The sequence below is a fragment of the Odontomachus brunneus genome, unplaced genomic scaffold, assembly GCF_010583005.1.
Source record: "Odontomachus brunneus isolate Ranch 3 - 2012 unplaced genomic scaffold, Obru_v1 Obru_scaffold_207, whole genome shotgun sequence".
NCBI lineage: Eukaryota > Metazoa > Arthropoda > Insecta > Hymenoptera > Formicidae > Odontomachus > Odontomachus brunneus.
Genome location: NW_022639657.1, coordinates 14891 through 38242, shown reverse-complemented (window position 1 = coordinate 38242; position 23352 = coordinate 14891). Strand labels below are relative to the sequence as shown.

The following is a 23352-nucleotide window of genomic DNA, read 5'->3' as shown; positions in this document are numbered from 1 at the left end:
TATAGTCCAGACTTGGCACCAAGCGATTATCACCTTTTCAAGCATTTGCAAAATTTTCTTGATGGTACAAAACTGGCCTCAAGAGAGGCTTGTGAAAATGAGCTGGTCAAGTTTTTTATCAATAGGGACGAGGACTTCTTCAATCGCGGAATTATGAAATTGCCTTCAAAATGGACAAAAGTTATCGAACAAAACGGCGCATATTTGATCGAAATCGGATAATCCTAACTATGTTAATTTCATCGTCGAAATAAAGCGAAAAAACGCTCAGAACTTTTTACTTCACCTAATATAAACTCGTAATCGAATATAAGTGGTTGCGATATTATACTAAAACAAAGTTATGTTAATGTTATTAAATAATCATAAGTAAACATAACATATAACACAGATATAATCGAGACGGATGATATGTTCAAAACTCCAGCAAACACCGCACCACCACGGCCGGTGAAACGGAGCACCATATTTTAGCCGTCATGTGAGAAAAATATTTAATAATAATTATCTAAATAGATAGATTGACAGAGAATCAGTCGCATGACCTCTACATTCTCTCCACGACTTGCATTTACTAGATTTTTATGAATTTCTATAAAGACATTTAAAGTATTTAGTGTATTCGCAGTTTATTGATAACAAAAAGATGCATTACTAATGCTTGTAAGGCATAAGTAATAGAATCGTCCGCGAATGTTTTAAACGATTCGATAACCCTTAATCCGCTATATCAATGCTTGTCTTCAATCAAATGGTGATCATTTTGAGCACTTTTAATGTTATAATGTTTGTTATAATTTAAATGTTTACTTATGATTATTTAGTAGTATAACGTTAACTTCCCAACCATTATATTTGATTGTGTTTATATAAACTTTTTTTCTTTATTTTAATATAAAGAATACATCCTATAGAAATTTGTTTAAATATTTCATAAATATCTTATATATAATCCAGGGTGATCCACTTAACCCTTTGGGGACGGAGCCGCTCGACGGGCTATAAGGAAGATAAGACTTCATCGCTAATGGCCCCTAATGTCTTTGAATGAAAACGTGACTCTTTTACTATACCTATGCGTATCTTATCACTCAGAACGACAGACGTCGCGAGCCTTGCAGCTACGAACTAATTTGGGCGGCTATATGCCGACACGCGTCCGGAACGGTAAAACGGCTTGGGCGGCTATATGCCGACACTCGTCCCCAAAGGGTTAAATCAAGCATCTTAACCATTTGACTGGCACGCGCGCCAAAAGGCGCATCCGTGTCCGTTTCACAACTGGCACGCGCGCCAAAAGTCGCGTGCTTTATACGAGAAGAAACTCGCCTTACCTTTATGCTGGAAATATATTATTGAATTTAAAAGGTTACTAATCTTATGTCTTCGACATCAAGAAATCCAAATTTTATGTCAAAATTAAAGAATTTTCAAACTCCGATGCACTATCGTCTGTTTAATATGCACGGAAAATTCTTTTTTTTACATTGATTTGAGAACTAAGATTATACTCCGGGGTCGTGATTCACATCACCAGCAAATGCGCAAAGGTTAACTATGTTTATATGTTTTAGAAATGATTATTACAATTTGACTTAACAAACAATATTATAAAAGTATAATTTTAGTTCTTAAATCAATGTAAAAGAAAGAATTTTCCGTGTGTATTAAACAGAAGATAATGCATCGTGGTTTGAAAATTCTTTAATTTTGACATAAAATTCGGATTCCTTGATGTCAAAAACATAAGATTAGTAACCTTTTAAATTCAATAACATATATCCAGCATAGAAATAAGATGAGTTTCTTCTCGCATAAAGCACGCGACTTTCAGCGCGCGTGCCAGTTGTGGTACGGACAGGGATACGCCTTTTGGCGCGCGTGCTAGTCAAATGATTAAATTTCTTACTTGTTTTTGATGATACGAAAAAATGTTCAAGAAAAAAGTTGCACAGTTCGAGGGATAATAATTACGATAACAGAAAAAATTGTTTTTAAGATCATTTTTTCAGGGAGTTGAAGATCAATGTAATTTTTTTAAATGGAACTACATATCTTTGTACACTTTTGTAGCTAACATCGTGAGGAGTCCAGCAATATGACCTTTAAATAATCTAGAACATGAAAAATTATGTATGTTTGAAAAAAGGGAGAATTAAACATTTATACTTTTCAACAAAAAACTTTATTTAAGAAGGTGTTCAAAATGATGCTTTTCAACTTCAATACATTTTTAAATACGATACTTTTGTCCTTTCTATCATTTCTGAATTTATAATCACACATGCACTCAAAATATGCTATCTCTTGTTCTCTTGCGTAATTGGTATATCATTTAACAATATTTTTCAATATTCTTTACAAAAAAAAGTCTAGAGGATTCAAATCAAAAGAATTTTTTTCTCTTTCGTATTATTCATATTCAACTCTAATATTGCCAGAATCTTGAGAAATACTAAACTGCGAAAGCACTTCACAATCATTTAAATAATAGATACATTTACAAATCAAGCGACACGGGAGTGTCGCGAGCCAAGTGCAAGCGCGAAGCAATTCGTGTATACTTACGTGCGACCGACCGTGAGACTAGTTGAACACAGGCAAGATTTCGCGTTCGACTATAATGGATAAACGGACAAAGTTCTGGATGGGTTTAATCAATTCCTTGGGTTTACGTTACTTCATAAAATTGTCTTTACTTTTTCTCTATGTGCTCTAAAAGTTGAGATATCTTAGCTCAAAGTAAAAAATCATGAATTTACACGTAAGAAACGTCGTCGTCATCATCTCCATACAGAAAATGTCAATTGATTATGTTTCTCCGTTAGATGGCGGGACGGCGGGATCGTCATCGTCTTCCAGCCTTCTCAGACTCTCCTATTTTGCCTGTTCGATACCGTGTTAAGTTAATGACCAAAAAGTTGTAGGTGGCGTTACTATCTAGTTGGCCCTTAGTACATATATATAATTATATAATAGTTACATTGTTGAGTACAAAATTACAACTAACTTGTACGTTACGTGTAATGTTATGTTCACTGGATTCAGTTATCTATATCTCTTTTAAGCAAATTAGTTGACTTTTTATTTCAACGGTTGTACATATTATCTTATTAAATATTATAACTGAAACATTTTCTAATGGTAATATATTTCTATTCCAGCCAATTGGAACATAAAATTTGTTGTTACATTTAATCTTATTAAATATCAAAACACTTTCTTTTTCTTTGGCATTATCTAAATTTTCTTGTTCTTTAGTATTAATTAAGATTTCGTTTTCGTCGTTGTCATTACTTTTATTTAATAATATATTTTCTGTGTTCTCTATCATATTATATTCATTTGTAAATTCTGTCCACGGAAATAATGTAGGTGTTACATTTTGCTTTCTTTAGTGTAATCAAAGAAATCAGTAATAATTATTCCTCAATTATATTAAACTATTATTTAGTTACAATATTTATAATAATGTCATTATATTCATAATCATATGATGATTTCATATATTTGATGCAATATTTAAAAATTATATTTTTTAAAAATGAATTTTATAGATGAATAGAATTTTTTAGATGAATTAGACGGTATACGTGTATCATTAAAAAAAAAATATAATTCTTAAATATTGCATAAAATATATGAAATCATCATATGATTATGGATATAATGACATTATTATAAATATTGTAATTAAATAATAGTTACAGAACTAAATAATAGTTTAATATAATTGAGGAATAATTATTACTGATTTATTTTTAGTTTGTAACTAAATAATAGTTTAATGTAATTGAGGAATAATTATTACTGATTTCTTTGATTATACTTAAGAAAGCGTATCTCAAGCAAAATGCAACGTCTAAGTTATTTCTGTGGACAGAATTTACAAATGAATGTAATATGATAGAGAGTACAGAAAATGTATTATTAAATAAAAGTAATGACAACGACGAAAACGAAATCTTAATTAATACTAAAAAACAAGAAAGCTTAGATATGCCAAAGAAAAAGAAAGTGTTCTGATATTTAACCCCTTGACTGTGGAGGCAGGAAAAAATATTGTCGAATTTTCTTTATGATATTATTATAAAGGTTTTTGAGGTCGCTGAATCCGAATTTGACATCAAAATTTCGAAAATTAAAATGGCGGATCCAATATGGTAGGTCAAAATAAAAAAAAATAGGATTTTCATGAAAGTGGGTATCTATATTTTGAAATTTTGATATCAAATTCGAATTCAGCGACCCCAAAAACATATAGATACTCACTTTCATGAAAATCTTATTATTTGCATAATTTTGACCCGCCATGTTGGATCCGCTATTTTGAATTTCGAAATTTTGATATCAAATTTGGATTCAGCGACACCAAAAACATATAGATACCCACTTGTATACAAAAAACAATAGTATTATTTTTTTTTCATCGATGCGGGTATACACGCCATCCACAGTCAAGGGCTTAATGAGATTAAACGTAACAACAAACTTTATGTTTCAATTGGCTGGAATAGAAATATATTACCACTAGAAAATGTCTCAGTTATAATATTTAATAAGTAAATATATACAACGTTGAAACAGAAAGTCAACTAATTTGCTTAAAAGAGATATCGATAACTAAGCCCAGTGAATACAACGTTAAATGTAACGTACAAGTTAGTTGTAATTTCCTACTTAACAATGTAACTGCTATATAACACGTGTGTTATATAACAGTTACATTGTTGAGTAAAAAATTATAACTAATATAAGGTGTAGTAAAAAGAAATCCATTATTTTTCCAATAGATGGCTTTAGTAATGTGTATCTCGCGTTGTATAAGTGCGATCGGTTTACGCTAGATGGCGTTAGAAAGATAAGATTTCGTACTAAAAAAATTCTCAGACAGTTTTGTGATTGTTTGACTCAGTATTGTCAAAGCGCGTCAAAGATGGACACCAGCAAAGAGAAAATACGCCATATTTTACAGTTTTTCTTCGATAAAGGCGAAAACGCAAGCCAGGCGGCTGAAAATGTGAATAGTGTTTATGGTCCTGATACTGTAACAGCCAATCACGCGCAATTTTGGTTTCGTCGATTCCGTTCCGGTAATTTTGATGTCAAAGATGCACCACGCTCTGGAAGGCCAATTGTCGAAAATGTCGATAAAATAATGGAAATCGTCGAGTCCGACCGTCATGTAAACACTGTTTCGATTGCCCAGGAGCTAAACATTGCACAAAAACGTTTGGAACGTTTGGAACAACTTGAATAAGGATGGATACAAAAAGAAGCTCGATGTATGGGTGCCACTCGAGTTAACGCAAAAAAACCTCATTTCCGAATTTCCATCTGCGAATCGCTGTTGAATCGCAACAAAATCGACCCATTTCTGCAGCGGATGATGACTGGTGATGAAAAGTGGGTCACTTACACAACGTCAAGCGAAAACGGTCGTGGTCGAAACGCGGTGAGCCGGCGCAAACGGTGGCCAAGCCAGGATTGACGGTAGGAAGGCTTTGCTGTGTGTTTGGTGGGATTGGCAGGGAATCATCCACTATGAGCTGCTCCCCTACGGCCAAACTCTTAATTCGGACCTGTACTGTCAACAATTGGACCGTCTGAAGGAATCAATCGCCCAGAAGCGGCCAGCTTTGGCCAATAGGAGAGGAATTGTGTTCCATCAGAACAACGTCAGGCCACACACATCGATAGTGCCAGAAGCTCCGGGAGCTTGGTTGGGAGGTTCTTATGCATCCACCTTATAGTCCGGACCTAGCACCAAGTGATTACCACCTGTCTATGGCGAATGATTTTGCTGGTGAAAAATTCGCCTCAAGAGAAGCTTGTGAAAATCGACTGTCCCAGTTTTTTGCCAATAGGGACAAGAGTTTCTATGAGAGAGGCATAATGGAATTACCTTCAAAATGGCAACAAGTTATCGAACAAAATGGTGCATATTTGATCTAAATCGGATCATTCTAACTATGCTAAATAAAGCCTTCAATTTCATGCAAAAATAATGGATTTTTTTTTTTACTACACCTTATATGTACGTTACGTATAACGTTGTGTTCACTGGGAAGATATGAAAATACAAGTAAAAGCTTTAGGAAAACCAATAAATATAAACATATTTGGATTAAATAGTGAAGTTTTATCCCTAAATGTACATTTATTACACATTATTATTTTCAAATAAGATTGTTACATTATTGTCGCGAATTAAATAATACTAAAAATGAGAGAGAGAGAGAGAGAGATTTTATAAAAATGAATTATTTTGAAACAAAAGTTTAAAGAATCTGGTTTTTATGTACACTTAAATATTTACAATGCCCAAATTCAACATATAAATTTTTTAACAAAGAAACTCGTTTTCAGTATTTAATATTATTTTGTAAAAAAAGATGTGATATAAAAACAAAATTACTTTTTCAAAAAAGTAAAAAAGAAGCAGCTAAGTACATGTGCGTTAGCATTATTTGTTTTTACAAAAAATATCGTTATAAATAAATTACAACAAAAGTTCAGCTAAAAAATATTTAAAAAAATATTAAAACAATTTATTCAGAAATAACAAATAAAATAATTAGAGAAATACAATAATATTGAAAAAAATTATAATAACTTACACAAAAAGCACTTGGCGTGCCTTTTTTTAATATTACATCGAAAATCAATAAAATATCTTGATAATTATTAAAATAAGAGAACCGTTTGTCTATAATAAAGACACGCTAAATGCTTTTTGTGTAAGTTATAATAATTTTTTTCAACATTATTGTATTTCTCTAATTACTTTATTTTTTACTTAATAATATATTACTAAGATATTAATAATATATTTAATTTATAAATATATAGTCAAAGCCACATATGTTTATAAAAGTAAAAATTGAAATAATTAATCATTCGTACTTGGCGTAAACCTCTTGATATTACTTTTATAGAGAGTATAAAATTTTCTTGTAATTTTCAAAAGAGTATTAGTACATAGTATAATTGATCTCAATAAGGTTGTTTTAATATTTTTTTAAATATTTTTTAGCTGAGCTTTTGTTGTAATTTATTTATAATGATTTTTTTGTAAAAACAAATAATGCTAACGTGCGTGCATTTGGCTTTTTTTACTTTTTTTTGAAAAAATATACAATATACAGGGATCCCATTTTAATATAAGAATTTCTTACTCGAATTCTAGTACTAAACAGTTTTTAAAACATTCTGAAAAAAATTCCCAAAGCTCTATGAGAAGAAAATAGATAAAGATCGCTTACTATTTTTCGGTAAAGTTGATAGAATTCGAGATTATTAATACCAATAATTTTGTAAATATTTCTGTAAATGTCTTAAAAAATAGAGGTCGCATAAAAATTTTTTTCAAACAGGAATTATTTGTTTATTTAGAAACAAACAATTCCTATTCGAAAAAAATTTTCTGTCTGTAGAATAAAATTCTGTTTGTAGAATAAAATTCCGTAATAAAAAATACATGTATCTGTTTAAAAAAACAAAGTTGACTTCGACTGACCGCGGCGCAACCCAAGGTCAACTCAGTGGTATCTTCTTATGTCCTCTATCGAACCATATAACTTTTGTTTGAAACATTTTTCTGTATCTTCCATATTTTTTGAGATTTTTGCCTGGGGCATTTAAAATGGACATATTATAGAAGTCAAGATGGGATATTCTACATTGAATTCACGAAGAACTCATAACATCAAATATACATATCTACTATTGTGATATCAACATGATGGTTGTCTGACCCATGTGTGATTATAAATTCAGAAATGATAGAAAGGGCAAGAGTATCAGTTATGTTTCATATTGAAAAATGTATTAAAGTTAGAAGGCATTATTTTGTACATTTTAAATATAAATTTTTTGTGTTGAAAAACAATTGTTTGATTTTTTTCAAATATCTGTAATTTTCCATATTTAAGATTATTTAAAAATTATGTTGTTATAGGACATTGGACTTCTTTCAATGTTGGTAAAAGCATACAAACAAAAACATGTAGTTATATTTAAAAAAATTACTTTAACCTTTAAATCTGTAAAAATGATCTTGAGAAAAGAATTTTTCTGTCATCATAATTGCTCCCTCAAACCATGCAACTTTTCCTTTGGACATTTTTTTGCATCATCAAAAACAAGTGAGAAATTTAAGAAACTCAGTATAAGTGGACCACCGTGAGGTGTGTGTGTGTGTGTATGTTCGTGTGCGTGTGTCATTGAACTAGAGGCGCGGTTCAGTAACCGCTACAAATGCTGCGTAGCGTTTCTCTTTCTTGTTCTATTTCTCGAATTCGAATAAAGAAAGAGAAAGAAGTAAAAACGTTATAAAGCATTTGTAGCGCTTACTAGACCGTATTCTATATAACATACTGGAAGGAGTACTGCCGTAGAGGGGGCCGAACCGTTCTGTAAGACAAAGGCCACATCCAAGTGGTATCTCGCTCTCTGTCTTACTAACATTCTCTAATTTTTTGTTACTAATTTTTTACAGTATACAGGGTGAATCTGAAAAAGGACCTAGATCTTTGAAGAGTTAAAAGATTATTGAGTAGATGAATATGAGTATCAACCGCTGGTAAATGTTCACTTTAGGGGAGTCACCTTTGATCACCTTGACCTTGACATATATTATAGAGGTCATCCTTCTGAGTAACCTTCAGAAAGTTTTAGCCGTCGCTCGTTGTTTGTTAAAAAGTTATTAACAAAAAATGTTTTAGAAATTGATTATAATTTTTGCACACAGTGTACATAAAGATAAGGTAAACAGTGCACAGGATAAATAAATTATATTGAAAAGATTATTTATTCAATATTTATAATAAATTTATTCAGTAAAATTTCCGCTAAGTGGATAGAAATGAGCTATAATTTCAAAAAATTTATCGATTCGATTCGATCAACATACAATGGTAGTGTGTATCAGGACATGATCATAACATGATTATCAACATTGAAATCGTACATACGATCAAAACAAAACCCGCGCAATATACCCTGTGTACAAAAATTACGTTCAACTTTTTTTTAGTAAGTACTGCAATCTCGAACGACTAGCGGGGGACTGCGCCCCTCGCATCCCCCTAAAAACTAACCTAACCCAACCTATCGTCACATTAAGCGTCAGTTATTGTTTATTAAAGTGTTCAACTTTTGTGTTAATGTGACGATAAGTTGGGTTAGGTTAGTTTTGAGGGGGGTGCGGGAGGCGCAGCCCCCCGCTAGTTGTTCGATATTGCTCGTTAACGGTACACATCGAAAAATTGTAATATATTTTTCGAACTTCTTTTATCAATAACTTTTTAACAAACAATGAGCGACGGCTAAAACCTTCTGAAGGTTATTCAGGAGGATGACCTCTATAATATTTGTCAAGGTCAAGGTGATCAAAGGTGACTCCCCTAAAGTGAACATTTACCGTTTTTTTGCTGAACATAACATTGCTTTTTAACCCTCCATTCACGAACGTTAGTGCTCTTGTATGGACGAAATGTTATTAATTAAATGCCTGTTATTAATTAAATTTAAATTAAAACTTAATTATTGATGCATTAATACGGCTTTATAAAAATGAGTAGATGAATTAAATCCGAGTAGATATTCAATTATGAGTAGATGAATATATAGATATTAGTTATATGGAAATACGTATATATTATTATAACTACAAGATAAGTGTTTTTATTTTTCTTTATCGTTAAGTTAATAATATACAAAATATGTAATTTTCAATGTAGGCTACATTTTTAGTCTGTCAGGTAATACATGACAGACAAAGAGAGAGATTCCTTTTGGATATTATCTTTCTCGGTTTGCGCTCATCGAGGTAGAGATAAAGGCAGTACTTCCAGTATGTTATAATTAAACGAGTTTGTTACATTATTCGTGATCCATTAGTAAATGTAACTTGTCCCTATTAATCATTATAACAGCATTATTTCCTAAATCTGTATCGTATTCCAAATTCCAAACTTGTATTTGCAATGACCAAGTACACGGAAAAAGAAAAAGAAAATTATTCAGATTAAAAAAAAAAACTTGGCACGCCCGGATGACATCAAGATGTATTAAAGCATTCTAAAACATATTTCATTTCACAGTAAGATTATAGATATATACTTGTAAGTAACATTGAAATAGTTATTGCAATTCAGGCGCGCCAAGTTTTTTTTGTGAATCTGAATAATTTTATTTTTCTTTTTCCGTGTACTTGGTCATTTCAAATACAAGTTTGGAATTTGGAATACAATACAGATTTAGGAAATAACGCTGTTATAATAAATAATAGGGACAAGTTACATTTACTAATGGATCACGAATAATGATAACAAACTCGTTAAACATATACCTGACACAGAATAATATAATATATATAAAAAATAGATACATGACAAAGTCTAATAACAAATAAAGTGATTACAAAAATGATGTGTTATAATTAATCATAGTTACTTGGCGCGAATTTCCTGATATCATTAATTTTGTAGTAGAAGAGTACAGTTTGTTATAGGAATAATTTTTTAACATAATTGTTTGTACGGATTATTTTGTATTACAATTTTCTTTTTTTTACGAAGCGCAGAAACTAAGCGCTTTTTTTACCTTTTTTAAAAGATAAATTTTTGGGAATATTACCTATTTTTGTACAAGAGCTACATTAGACATAATCTTGTAGTACGTTGATAAAATAATTTTCTTTTCTTATTCTGATATGGTTATTTATTTTTTAATCTTTATATTTAAAATATATATTTTTTATTCTTCTTTAGAATGTGTTCAATTTAATGCAAATTGAAATAAAATATATATGTCAATTATTGCAAAAAAAGTATGAATATTAATAAAAAAAGCAATTTATTAATTACTGATTTGATGAAAAAATTATACAAACAGAATTATTAGGTGTACAACTTTGCTTCCGCCGTTTTTTCCGAAATTCGAGGCTTTATTGTAAAAAACTGGTTATACATTTATGATTCAAAGTATTGTCCATCGCTGGCCACTACTTTCTCCCATCTTTCGGGCAGCGTACGAATCCCGTGTCGAAAAAACTGGTCATCTTTTGAGACGATCCACGAATCGATCCAATTTTTTACTTCTTCATAAGACCGGAAGTGCTGGTCAGCCAGGCCATGTGCCATTGATCGAAACAAGTGATAGTCAGAGGGAGCAACGTCTGGAGAATACGGCGGGTGGGGTAGGACTCCCCATTTCAATGTTCCCAAGTATGTCTTGACTACTTTCGCAACATGGGGTCGAGCATTGTCATGCTGCAAAATCACTTTATCGTGTCTCTCGTTGTATTGCGGTCGTTTGTCTTTCAATGCTCGGCTCAAACGCATCAATTGCGTTCGATACCGATCGTCTGTGATTGTTTCAGTCGGTTTTAACAGCTCATAATACACTACGCCGAGCTGGTCCCACCAAATACAGAGCATGACCTTGGAGCCGTGAATATTCGGTTTGGTCGTCGACGCCAAACAGTGGAAGCATGGCCGAGAACTCCCCATGATTTTCTGCGCTTGGGGTTATCGTAATGAACCCATTTTTCGTCCCGTCACAATGCGATGCAGAAATCCCTTCCGTCTTTGCCTTTCAAGCAGCTGTTTACAAGCAAACAAACGCCATTCAACATCTCTCGGCTTCAATTCGTACGGCACCCAATTTTCTTGTTTCTGAATCATTCCCATGGCTTTGAGGCGTTTTGAAATGGCTTGTTGAGTCACTCCCAATGATCGTGTCAATTCTTCTTGATTTTGACGAGTCTTGATCAAGTAATGCCTCCAATTCTGCATCTTCGAAAACCTTCTCTCTTCCACCGCTATGCCGGTCTTCGACGTCAAAATCACCGTTCTTGAAGCGTTGAAACCATTCACGACACGTTCTTTCACTAATAGCCTCACCATAAGTATTTGAGAGCATTCGATGAGCCTCAGCCGCAGATTTCTCCATATTGAAGTAGAAAATTAAAACCGCAAATGATGAGAATTTGGCTTGTAAACTGACATTTTCAATCGAAAATAACTTTATGATGCAGACACAAATCGACTAATGTTTCTATGGAGTTATGTTGACAGATGCCCACGTTTATTGTATGACGTCTATGATCTATTTATTTCGACCACCACTTACCGCTAAAGCCATCTATAGGAAAACGGCGGAAGCAAAGTTGTACACTTAATATAAAACATCTACTCAACACGCACAGAACAATTGCTACGTCGATTTGGAGATATCTTTTGTGAGTGAAATGAATGGAGAAGATGAAGCTTTCGTAAATATAGAAAAAAATTATTTAATATTTTAGTAATAGTAGTATACTTCGATGAAACGAACACAGTATGTTAACTCTTACCTTGTAGAAAAATACTACTGGCAGTGATAAATTATTGTCAATCAATAATTTATCAATAGCCAATTTATTTATCACAGTCAATAATTATCATATTTTCCTATAAAGGTTAACATTACTGCAAACGTTATAAGAATTTCAAATATTCCATTAAGGTATGTACCGTCAGTGTATACTGTCATTATTTTTATTATTTATAAATTCATGTAATTATAACATGTACTTATACATTAAAAATAATGACAGTATATACTTTAATGAAATATTTGAAATGTTTATAACCGTTAGTAATGTTAACTTTTACAGAAAAATATATTATCACTGACTGTGATAAATAAATTGGTTACTGATAAATTGTTGATTGATCATAATTTATCACTGCCAGTAATATTTTTTTACAAAGCAGAATAAGAGTTAACACTGCGCTTGTTTGATTGAAGTATTTTACTGTACCAAAACCAAATATTATATAATTTCTTCTATATATTATGAAAATTTCGTCGTTTCCTCGTTTCATTTCGTTTATACTACGTATTCATCACTGTAGACTCGAATGATCGTAATCCTCGCACAGGAAAGAGAAAACTGATCATTAACGCTGACGACAGAACAAACATAACCTTTACGTGTCAATATAGACAACTCTCTCTCTTTCTCTCTTTCTTTCTCTTAATCTCTCTCTTTTTCTATCACATGAGCGCTTGCGACGATAACGAAATCACCTCTGCCGTGCTGCCATCTAGCGGAAGAAATTGAAGGAGCACATTTTTAGAGCCATCGGTATTCATCGTGAAATCTGACGATTTTGGATTTTCAGCTAGAATTTCTCATCTCACAGGACATATAGAGCAAAAGTAAAGACAGTTTTATTAAGGAATGTTGATCCAAGGAATCGATTAAGACTACTTAGGACCATATCGATATAGCCGTAATAGCTGAATCCCGTCCCCTTCCAACTAGTTCTTTTGCGTAAGATAATCACGGCCGCTCAGTCTTTGCGGTTGCGATTGCGCACAAATTAGACGCTCAAATCACGGCCGTGATTTTTGATAGTTCAATGGTATGTGTACACTTTTAATATATTGCAAAAAATGGCGACCGCTTAGTATGTTAGAAAAGCGTAAACCGCTGATGTCGTTCAGCAGAAAATTTTACAACAGTTGCAAAGCTGCTTGCAATGCAAAGCACTAAGTTACTTTTTTTGCTGAACATAACATTGTTTTTTAACCCTCCATTCACGAACGTTAGTGCTCTTGTATGAACGAAATGTCGCGCCTGTTATTAATTAAATTTAAATAAAAGTTTAATTATTGCTGCATTAATACGGCTTTATAAAAATGAGTAGATGAATTAAAATATTGACTTATATTATTGATTTATCAGAGGAAAGCTTAAATTTGATAACAGTTGCACTAGTTGCATTTGGTACTAGTTGCATTAATCTCACATATTTACTCTCGCTATGAATGCGCGCTAACACTTTCCAGAATTTATTAATAAAAATTATACTAACGAAATTAAGAAAACGGCTATACAAATATTATCTAAAAGGTTGTAAACGAAAAACCAGAAAGTTTTAAAGCCAACTGTGAAGCTACCTTTATATAATTAGAAAGTAAAATTTCCACTGAGCAAACTCGCCTTATACGGAAACGATGGAAGATTGATGTATTAGCAAAAGTTACACTAACTAAATTAAGAAAACTTTCATACAAATATGATCTAAAAGATTTTTTAAATAAAGGAAAGTTTCAAAGCAAGCCATCTTTATATAATTAGAAAATGAAATTTTAACTGAACATTTACCTCATATGAGTAAGGTGGCCAGACGTTCTGATTGTTCACTCTTTGTCCCAAATTTTTTCGAGTGCTATTCGAGACATCGATTTGTCATCATTTTCAATGATTGTCAAATTTCCGGATCTTTTAACCCCCTTTCCCCCGCCCCCCGCTTCACACATTTATGAAGTGTCCCGAATTCAGGGCTGGGAAATCTGGTCACCTTACATATGAGGGCAATGAAGGATTAATTAAAGTACTCTATATATTTTTTTCAATAGTAGGAAGTGATAGCGTAACGGCAAGTCTGTAACTTTAAAATTAATTTTCAATGTATATGTAGGAATAATAAATTTGATATTATAGTAATTAATTAGCACAATTAATTATGCGATAGATTAGTATTAAATTTTTAGTGATAAGAATAATATAAGAATATCTTCAATAAGAATATCAGTAAGAATCAGAAAAAAAATTAGTGAAACGTTTTTATATTATCGTTTAAAATTATTAAGTAGTTTCTGTAATTTTGGACCATGGACAAAATTACAGAACTAAATTACAATGACTAAATTAAAAAATTAAAATTTATTATTTTATTTAATAATAAAAATAACATAAGATAATAAATTATATAATAATATAAAGTAAAAATTAAAATTACTAATTTGTATATGACGTATATGACATAACATATATAACGTATAATAATAGTAAATCATATATGGATAAATTATGCACACTTTATATGCGATACAGTGATGATAGCACTATTTTATTGTTGACGCTAAAGTTCGTATATATGTGTATATGTGTGTCAATCGATGTTTTCAGTGGCCGAATTTTGTTACACACAACTGTACTATTTTCTAATTTTTATTTCTGCCAAAGATATCTAGCAACGTATGTCAATGTGCATGGTATAGTGCATGGCCATGTTCTTTTATGTTTTTATGTAAAAGCCGCGAAAATGAGGGTCGCCGTAGGAGAATTAGGAGACGAGAGGGTGACGAGATGGGTGGAGGGGGGGATAACGAAGATTCTATCGCTGAGGAGGACGGGTACGGAGCATTTTGCAGTCACGCACAAAGTGAGGAGATCTACCAGGACCTTTGTAGCCTGCATTTGCCACCTCCTCCGTCCGTTGCGCAGGTCATCATCTTCTCATCTTTATTTGGTTATTAACCAAATAACAAACTTTTAATCACAATCATGTGTACAATATATTCCCGAGATTATTATTTTTTCTTATATTAGAAACTTAAAAATTCTCATAATAAAAAAATAGACTGGTCAAAGACATGTTTCTATATCGAAAGATCGAAAAGCTGCATGAATTTGTTAAGTGTATTGAATTCTTCGTTGAAAAAAAAGAAAAAAGTTCGAGCAAATCCATTCTTTTTATTTCTTGTACACATTTCAATGAACGGTTGATTTCCTTATGCACCATGCAGTATGCTTTACACATTGCAAATCAAACTATAGTTCATGAGGAACTTTCTTCACTGAGCTAATCTTTTGTGCGACAGGGAGGTACTATCACTGGAGGTGAGAAAAGAGATTACGTGATCCAGGAACTTGTAGAAACCGAGCGGAACTACTCGGAAGTACTGAGCAGTTTACTCAGGCATTTCGCCAGGCCACTGTCATCGTTGTTGCGACCCGAGGACTCCGTCCGCATTTTCTTCGGCATTAAGGAACTCTCAGAGATCCACGTTGGCTTCCACAGTCAGTTGCGTAAGGCGCGTAGCGGCGCCGCGTTAGCCCAAGTATTCCTAGACTGGCGGGAGAAGTTCCTTATTTATGGCGATTATTGTACCAATCTTACTCTCGCACAAAACACGTTGCAGGAGGTTTGCGCTAACGAAATAGTCAATCAGGAAGTTATCGTGAGTTTCGTAATAATAAGAAAGCAAAGATTGTAAAAAATCTTCTTTTCTCTGTGTGTTTAAAACTAAAGAATTATATTTTAAGAAGAAACTAATTTATTTGGATATTTTTTAAAAACACATTAACGTTGTATATTTTAGAGGTGCCAACAAGAAGCTAACAACGGTAAATTTAAACTGCGCGATATATTGTCCGTGCCAATGCAAAGAGTACTCAAATATCACTTATTATTGGACAAACTTGTTGAAGAAACACCTCGTGAATGGGTCGAGGATTACCGACAATTGACGAAAGCGAGGGAAGTAATGGTTGACGTCGCTCAATATATAAACGAGGTAAAACGAGATTCCGATACATTGGACATCATAAAAGACATTCAAGCATCGATAATTGACTGGGATGTTCCCGAGGACACACAGCTCAAGGATTTTGGTCGTTTACTTCGGGATGGCGAGCTCAAGGTTTGTGTAACGTGGTCGTAATCGAAAAGCACGTTAAGAACATAAAATTCAATTAATCGCCTTGCTTAAATTGGTTTAAACTATGAGTGTTTATTGTAGTACTAATAATTTTTACATACTTTCATATACTACATATCACATCCTAAAAACAATTTTAAATCGATACTAATTCAGCTCTTTTGCAGGTAAAAGCTCATGGCGATCAACGGATTAAAGCTCGCTATGCGTTTATTTTCGAGCAAGTAGTATTAATTTGCAAGGCTGGCAGAGGAGATCAATACTGTTATCGGGAAACTTTGCGATTAGATGATTATAGACTGGAAGATCATATAGGCCGACGGACACTGGGCAGAGATTCGCGTTGGTCCTATCAATGGCTACTTGTACATAAACAAGCGTATACAGCATATACTCTATATGCAAGAACAGAAGAGCAGAAGCAGGTATGGATAAAAGCGTTGCAAGACGCAATGGATAATGTCAACCCCGCTGCTTGTCGCAACACCAATCACAAATTCAAGTTGACAACATTCGATATACCTAGAAGTTGTCAACGCTGTGGAAGATTTCTCAAGGGCCGTATATTCCAGGTAAAATAAAATAAGATACGCCAAATGTACACGTTACTTCATTTGAGTACAACCATTATATAATAATTAGTTAATTAGTTATAAATTAGTTAATTAGTTATAAAAAAATTAATTTTAAATAGAAAATTACAATTATAAATTAGTTTTATTTAAAAAAAGCATTAAATTTTTAATTTATATATTTTTTTATATAAGTTAACATAATTTATTAATAACAAAATCAGTGCCAGCTGTTTGCAATGATGAATAAAAAACGTCATAAATAATGTCAGCAGAATTCTTTCTCGTCTTTTTGAATATTATTTTTTTTTTCTGAAATTATAGGCAAAACAGTCGGTATTTCTTTAAAATATTACTTTTCTATTATTTCACAAAAATTTAATCTACAGTTAAAAAGTCAATTATGCAAACACACGCGTAGGTATGTATGATCACGTTTTTTATTTGGAGATATTCCAGGCTTGCAATAGTTGCTGACTCACCATCTGTTTGTGGGTGTATGCATTATTATATATAATTAAATTTTAGCTTTAATAAGTTAATTTTATAGGTCATTAACTTCAAATTTAATTTATAAGAGGATCACCAGATGACTGCTCCGGAGATTTTGATGCGCTTTTTACAGGCTGTTCTTGGGCGAAAAAACGACACGTGTTCGGCCCTTTCAGCCAATAGGCCATAGTTTTGAAAAAATTGATTTTTAAAAATGACTCTAGTCGGCCGCGACACACTTGATACGTTCGACTGTCACTATTGAACAGCAGGAGCGATAGTGCAGTAGGTAAGACATTGGCTTTGTATGCGGTAGGTTGCGTGTTCAAATCTTGCTTCGTGCATTTTTTGTAATTAAAAATTTGTTCTTATCTATAATTATTCATATTATTGTAAATATACACGAAAAAGATTATTTAATTATATTGATATATATTTTTTGCAGATGAAATTTAAAAATTTTTAAATAATTATTGTAATAATTTGAAAAATCTGAATAAAGAAATATTATTTTTATAAATTTTATTTTAATTTAATGTTATTAATTTTTATTACTTTTTGATTCTAGTAAAATTTTATAAATTTACAAATTAGTAAATAATTAAATATTCATGTATGAAATAATTATTATTACCGTCGTTGTCGTCGTCGTTGTTGTTATTCATATGGATATAAATAAAAATGTAATAAAAACGTGAGTGATCACGAGCTACATGACGAAAAATTTTCTAATAATTTCCTCAAATAATATAGAATCGTTAAAGAGTGACATGTCAGCACAAGCTTTACAACCTTTGTTTATCATTACGTAATTGATAAGGAAAAAAGAAAAATAAGACAACAAATAAGAGAACAAATTATCTACTATAGATAAGAACAAATTTTTAATAAAAAAAAATGCACGAGGCGAGATTAGAACACGCAACCGTGTACGAAGACAACGTCTTACTTACTGCGCTACCGCTGCTGTTGTTCAATAGTGACGATCGAACGTATCAAGTGTGCCGCGACCGAGAGTCATTTTTAAAAATCGATTTCTTCGAAACTATGGCCTATTGGCTGAAACGGCCGGATACATGTGGTTTTTTTCGCCCAAGAACAGCCTGTAAAAAGCGCATCAAAATCCCCGGAGCAATCACTTGGTGTTCCCCTTGTAAATTACGTTAAAGCTATTTAACTTTTTAACTTAACTTTTAACTTTTTAACTAGTTACTACCCTGCTTTTTTAAATTAATTTAACTTTTAATTCAATTAATTTCATTATCGGTTAACTTTATCGTAACTATATTTAACTCTCGTTAAATTTTCAAAGCCATTAACTTTAACTTAACTTAGTTAAAAAAAAAAGTTAACTTGGTTATACGACCCTGGTTATACGACATAAGAAAATTAGGAATTATTTTTTTTTTTTATGATAGCTACGCAGAAAACTTTTAAGCGGATATTTTTATATTATATCAAGGTTTGTGCAACGTTGATTTAAGATGCAACGTTACTGCAAAATACTGAAAAGAAGTTTTATATTTACTTTTTTTTATAAAAGAAGTTTTATATATTCTTTTAAATGATGCATTGAAATTTCTCGAAAATCAAGTATTTCATCGAAAAATATTTCAAACAATTTGTATAGTCTGATAATGCTATTCACTTTGACTTTGTTAAAATCATGTCAAGTTTACATTTAATTTTTTTATGTAGAATCATATGATTTCTTTAAAATAAATCAATTTCTTTAGTTATTCTGCATATTGAGAGGAAATAATAGAAATGTGAATATTTTTCGAAATATTTTACATTATATCCTAATATTTTTCAGTACAAAATATGAAATATCTTATTAACTATTATATTAAACTATTATATTAACTGTTCAACATTATTTTAATATTTTTATATGTTGAATAACGAAGAAAATCGATCAGTATTCTTGATCTTTGCATGCTAGTGTTTCAATAAATCTGTAAAATCCAATCTTAGCATAGAAAATTACCAACAGTTGTAAAAAAAACTTTCTGACGCTAAACGCGGCCAATGTTTGACAATATTTGACAATATTAAATTTTAACGTCTACAAGACATTGCAATTCAGCAGACCTTGGACGTTTCTACAATGTCTTTTCAGTGTTATTTTCAGTGTAAATTTATATTTCAAAATGTTGGTGCAACGCAACGCAACGTTTAACTGAAATATTGATTCAACGTTTGTGTGCTGTATGGGATATGATTCAAATCTGATTATTACGCTTCCTATATATGTTATATAAGAAGCGTGATAATCAGATCTGTATCGTACTGTATGTACTAATTCTTATATAATAATTGATGTACTTATATGGTAAATGTGTGATTAAAATCGTTTTGGCTTATTAAAGAATATATAAAAATCGTAAAAAGATGAATAGAGAAAGATGACATATGGGTATGTCACTATACCACAAAAGGTTAAAACATTTCAAATAAAACGCCTGAAATAAAATATTTATAAGATGTCTTTAAGTAATATATTAAAAATGTCTTATTTAAGATGTCTTTCTTAGACACGCATGTTGTCTGAGTTTTCCTTGAAGCAAGTAATTTTATACTGTTAAAATTGACAAAACACTATTACATTAAATTTATATGCAGGAAAATTTTTTAAGCTATTAATATTAACTATTGATCAATTTTTACTCAAGAATGAAAAATAGATATTTATGGATAAATCTATATAATTATATTAATTTTCAGAAATTAATTGAATAAAAAGTTGTTTTCTCTCTTATACAGGGCTACAAATGTGAGACATGTTGTCTAGCTGTACACAAGCAATGTATTACGCATTCGGGTCGCTGTATGCCAGCACCGCCATCACCAACACCACCTCCACCTTTACCTTATGAACGTGCTCTGTCTGTGAAGCTGTGGTTTGTCGGAGAGATGGGCAGGGATGCAGCTTCTAACAAATTAGAATGCCGCGAAGATGGAACATACATGCTACGCGTTCGTCCGGCGGGGCAGCCACGTCTTCAGCATGAAACCAATTATGCTCTTAGTATTAAGTAAGTTCTAAAATCGCGGAATGAAAGAATTATGTCATTCTTATAATACATATGATTTTTTATTATTAAATTATGTCGTATCACAACCTAATAAATATATTACATTCTAGAGCGGAGGGAGCGGTGAAACATATTCGTGTATTTAAGCGCGACGTGGATGGCGCGGATCTTTATTATCTCAGCGAATCTCGTTTCTTCAAAACTGTTGTCGAACTTGTTGAGTACTATGAGCGTCAGTCACTATCGGAAAATTTCGAGAAGCTGGACCAACGTCTACTGTGGCCGTATCGACGAATTTTGGCTAAAGCATTATTTGACTTTCACGGCTGCGAACGTAATCAATTAAGCCTGCGACGTGGTTGCCGGGTCGTAGTACTAAGCAAGGAAGGCGATGCCAAAGGTTGGTGGAAGGGTAAAATAGGAGATCAAGTTGGATTCTTTCCAAAAGAGTATGTTGAGGAGGAATAGAATTGTTAATGTCGAACTGTTACGTCTTGTTGCGTACGATGTGTCGAGTTTCGAAAATAAATCGTAAATATGATAAGCAACCTCACAAAGTACAGTCTTATAACTAGTCCATTACCGAGAGTAATAGGTCATAATCTAAACTCGCTCGTCTGCTAACAAGTGCTTTGATGAATAGGTCAATTAAAAGAGCAAAATGAGGGTTAAAACTAAAGCAATGAGTATTTTAAACGAAAGCAGCACACAAAGAACAATTTTTTTTTTACAATATATGAACGACGTCTGTAAGTGCTTAAAGAAAATGCTCACTATGTACGAATGGCACCTGCAGGCGCTCGACAATAATCGCTGGAAATTTCTCTTTCAATAATTTAAATATTTTATGTTAAATATTCTATTTATATATTATTGTTATCTACATAAATATAAAATATTGAACGCAAAAGTGATTTGGTTGATTTGATACAATCCATAAGTAACATTGTAATATGTAACAATGTTCCCTATGCAATGACAACTATTGCTGTAACTCGGCTGTATGCAGCTAGTGGCTTGCTTCCGAGTAACCCTGCAGTCAAAATGTTAATTATCTACATATAATCTAAATAAGTTTGTGAAAACTTCTTCAGAAAATATAAAAACAGCTGTATCTACCCGCATATATTTTGCTTTTCTTCAGAAATTATCCGAGAATCGTCAATACAAAACCGACATTTCGTACCTCGTATGTAACAACTTAAACCTCTGCCGCGAAACTTTTGATTGGTGACTGATATATCTTTTTAGTTGTACGTATATTACAGAGATTTTGAGCATATACTTTTAATATTATCAATCAAGAGTTCCATGGCGAGAGACTATATTCATGACCGCTCGAAACGCGCGATGCTGTGGCAATTATCATATATGGTGCAATTATATTAATTCTATTTACGCATACCTCAATAGGAAGAGATAAAAGGACGAATTTAATCGCGAAACATTTTTGCATTGTATAAGAAAAGGACGCATGTAGTTATAAATACACGTGATTCAAACGTTGTGTGCGTGTAACTTTTAAGTTACTGTTCACTTATGTTTCACGAGGTCCAAACGCATCACACATATAATGTGTAAATCACATTAATATCCGGATACTATAATAGTTGAAAAATCTTTATTCCATATATTTATTTATTGTTAAGGAAAAATAGCTATACAGAAATATTATTTCTTAAGTACCATATAGTATCCAAATATTAATGCGAGTCATTGCACATACAATGATGTATAGTGTATGTTTCGTGCTTAGACAAATATATATACTTTTAACTACGTGTATAGAATTATAAAAAATGATTATTTTTTATTATGATACAGCATTCCTGATTGTAGTCAGGCGATAATGTCATAAAGATTAAAGTTATTTATATACGTTCGGAAGTTTAAAAACGTTTTAAAATGAATGTGTTATACATAGATTGAGCCTGAAGTCTTGGCACAAAATTTACAAATATATTTTACACCTTAAGGCTCTTGATCAATCAGCCGAAAACTTGACGATGGCGTTGACATGATTGAAAATGGCAAAAAATGAATTATTAGACGGGAAAATAGGTTTGTTCGTTTCTGAAGAACTTCTGCACTAGTGCAAACTATTGCAATAAGAGAATTAGAGAGTGAAAGAAAGTATATTTGTCTTTCTCTAACATATTACACTAGTGCAAAAGTTCATCAAAAACGAAGATCTAATGATGTAAACAGACGATTTTTTCCTGCAAACCACAGCGTTATTACTGAATATAGTGCGTGTATATATCACATGTGATGCAATTGTGGAAGTATGGAAATACTCCGGATGCTATGCTTATTGTGATATTTAATGCATATAAGTAGTTATGCAGTTATATTCGGCACGGACTCATATAGCTGATTTTCTGTCAAAACGATCCCAGCAAACACAGAATATAACTATTATATAACATAGAAATAACACGTAATATAACGGATGTTATACTTTATTAATGTTAAAGTTACATAATTTTCTTTTATAACTGCAATCTAATTGTGTTTTAGAACTGTTATAATTTTCTGTTATTTACAGGTTATAATTGTATAATACCAACATAACTAAAATATAACAGGTTATATAACAGGTGTTAATTTGCATTACATCTATGTTATATAGCATTCTTATATTTAGGTATCGGATTATTCGCTAGATAGCTTCCGTTTTCTGGCGTCTTTCTCGTACGTAAAATATGATGCATTAATATATATATATATATATATATATATAT

The 23352-nt window shown here is 32.0% G+C and overlaps 1 protein-coding gene across 7 annotated transcripts in view; it reads left to right on the top strand.

Moving 5' to 3' along the window:
* Positions 1–22583, top strand: part of LOC116852216 (protein vav) — a 64083-nt gene extending 41500 nt beyond the window's left edge. For 5 of the 7 annotated variants that reach the window (XM_032832329.1, XM_032832331.1, XM_032832330.1 and 2 more), the window contains exons 4-9: positions 15100–15289; positions 15667–16026; positions 16168–16488; positions 16674–17078; positions 20337–20608; positions 20719–22583. In XM_032832329.1, coding sequence (XP_032688220.1) covers positions 15100–15289; positions 15667–16026; positions 16168–16488; positions 16674–17078; positions 20337–20608; positions 20719–21076 — 1906 coding nt within the window. In that variant the 3' untranslated portion in view covers positions 21077–22583. The remainder of the gene's footprint in view (positions 1–15099; positions 15290–15666; positions 16027–16167; positions 16489–16673; positions 17079–20336; positions 20609–20718) is intronic. The other 2 variants (XM_032832333.1, XM_032832332.1) reach the window with 2 other exon arrangements.
* Positions 22584–23352: the final 769 nt, after the last annotated feature.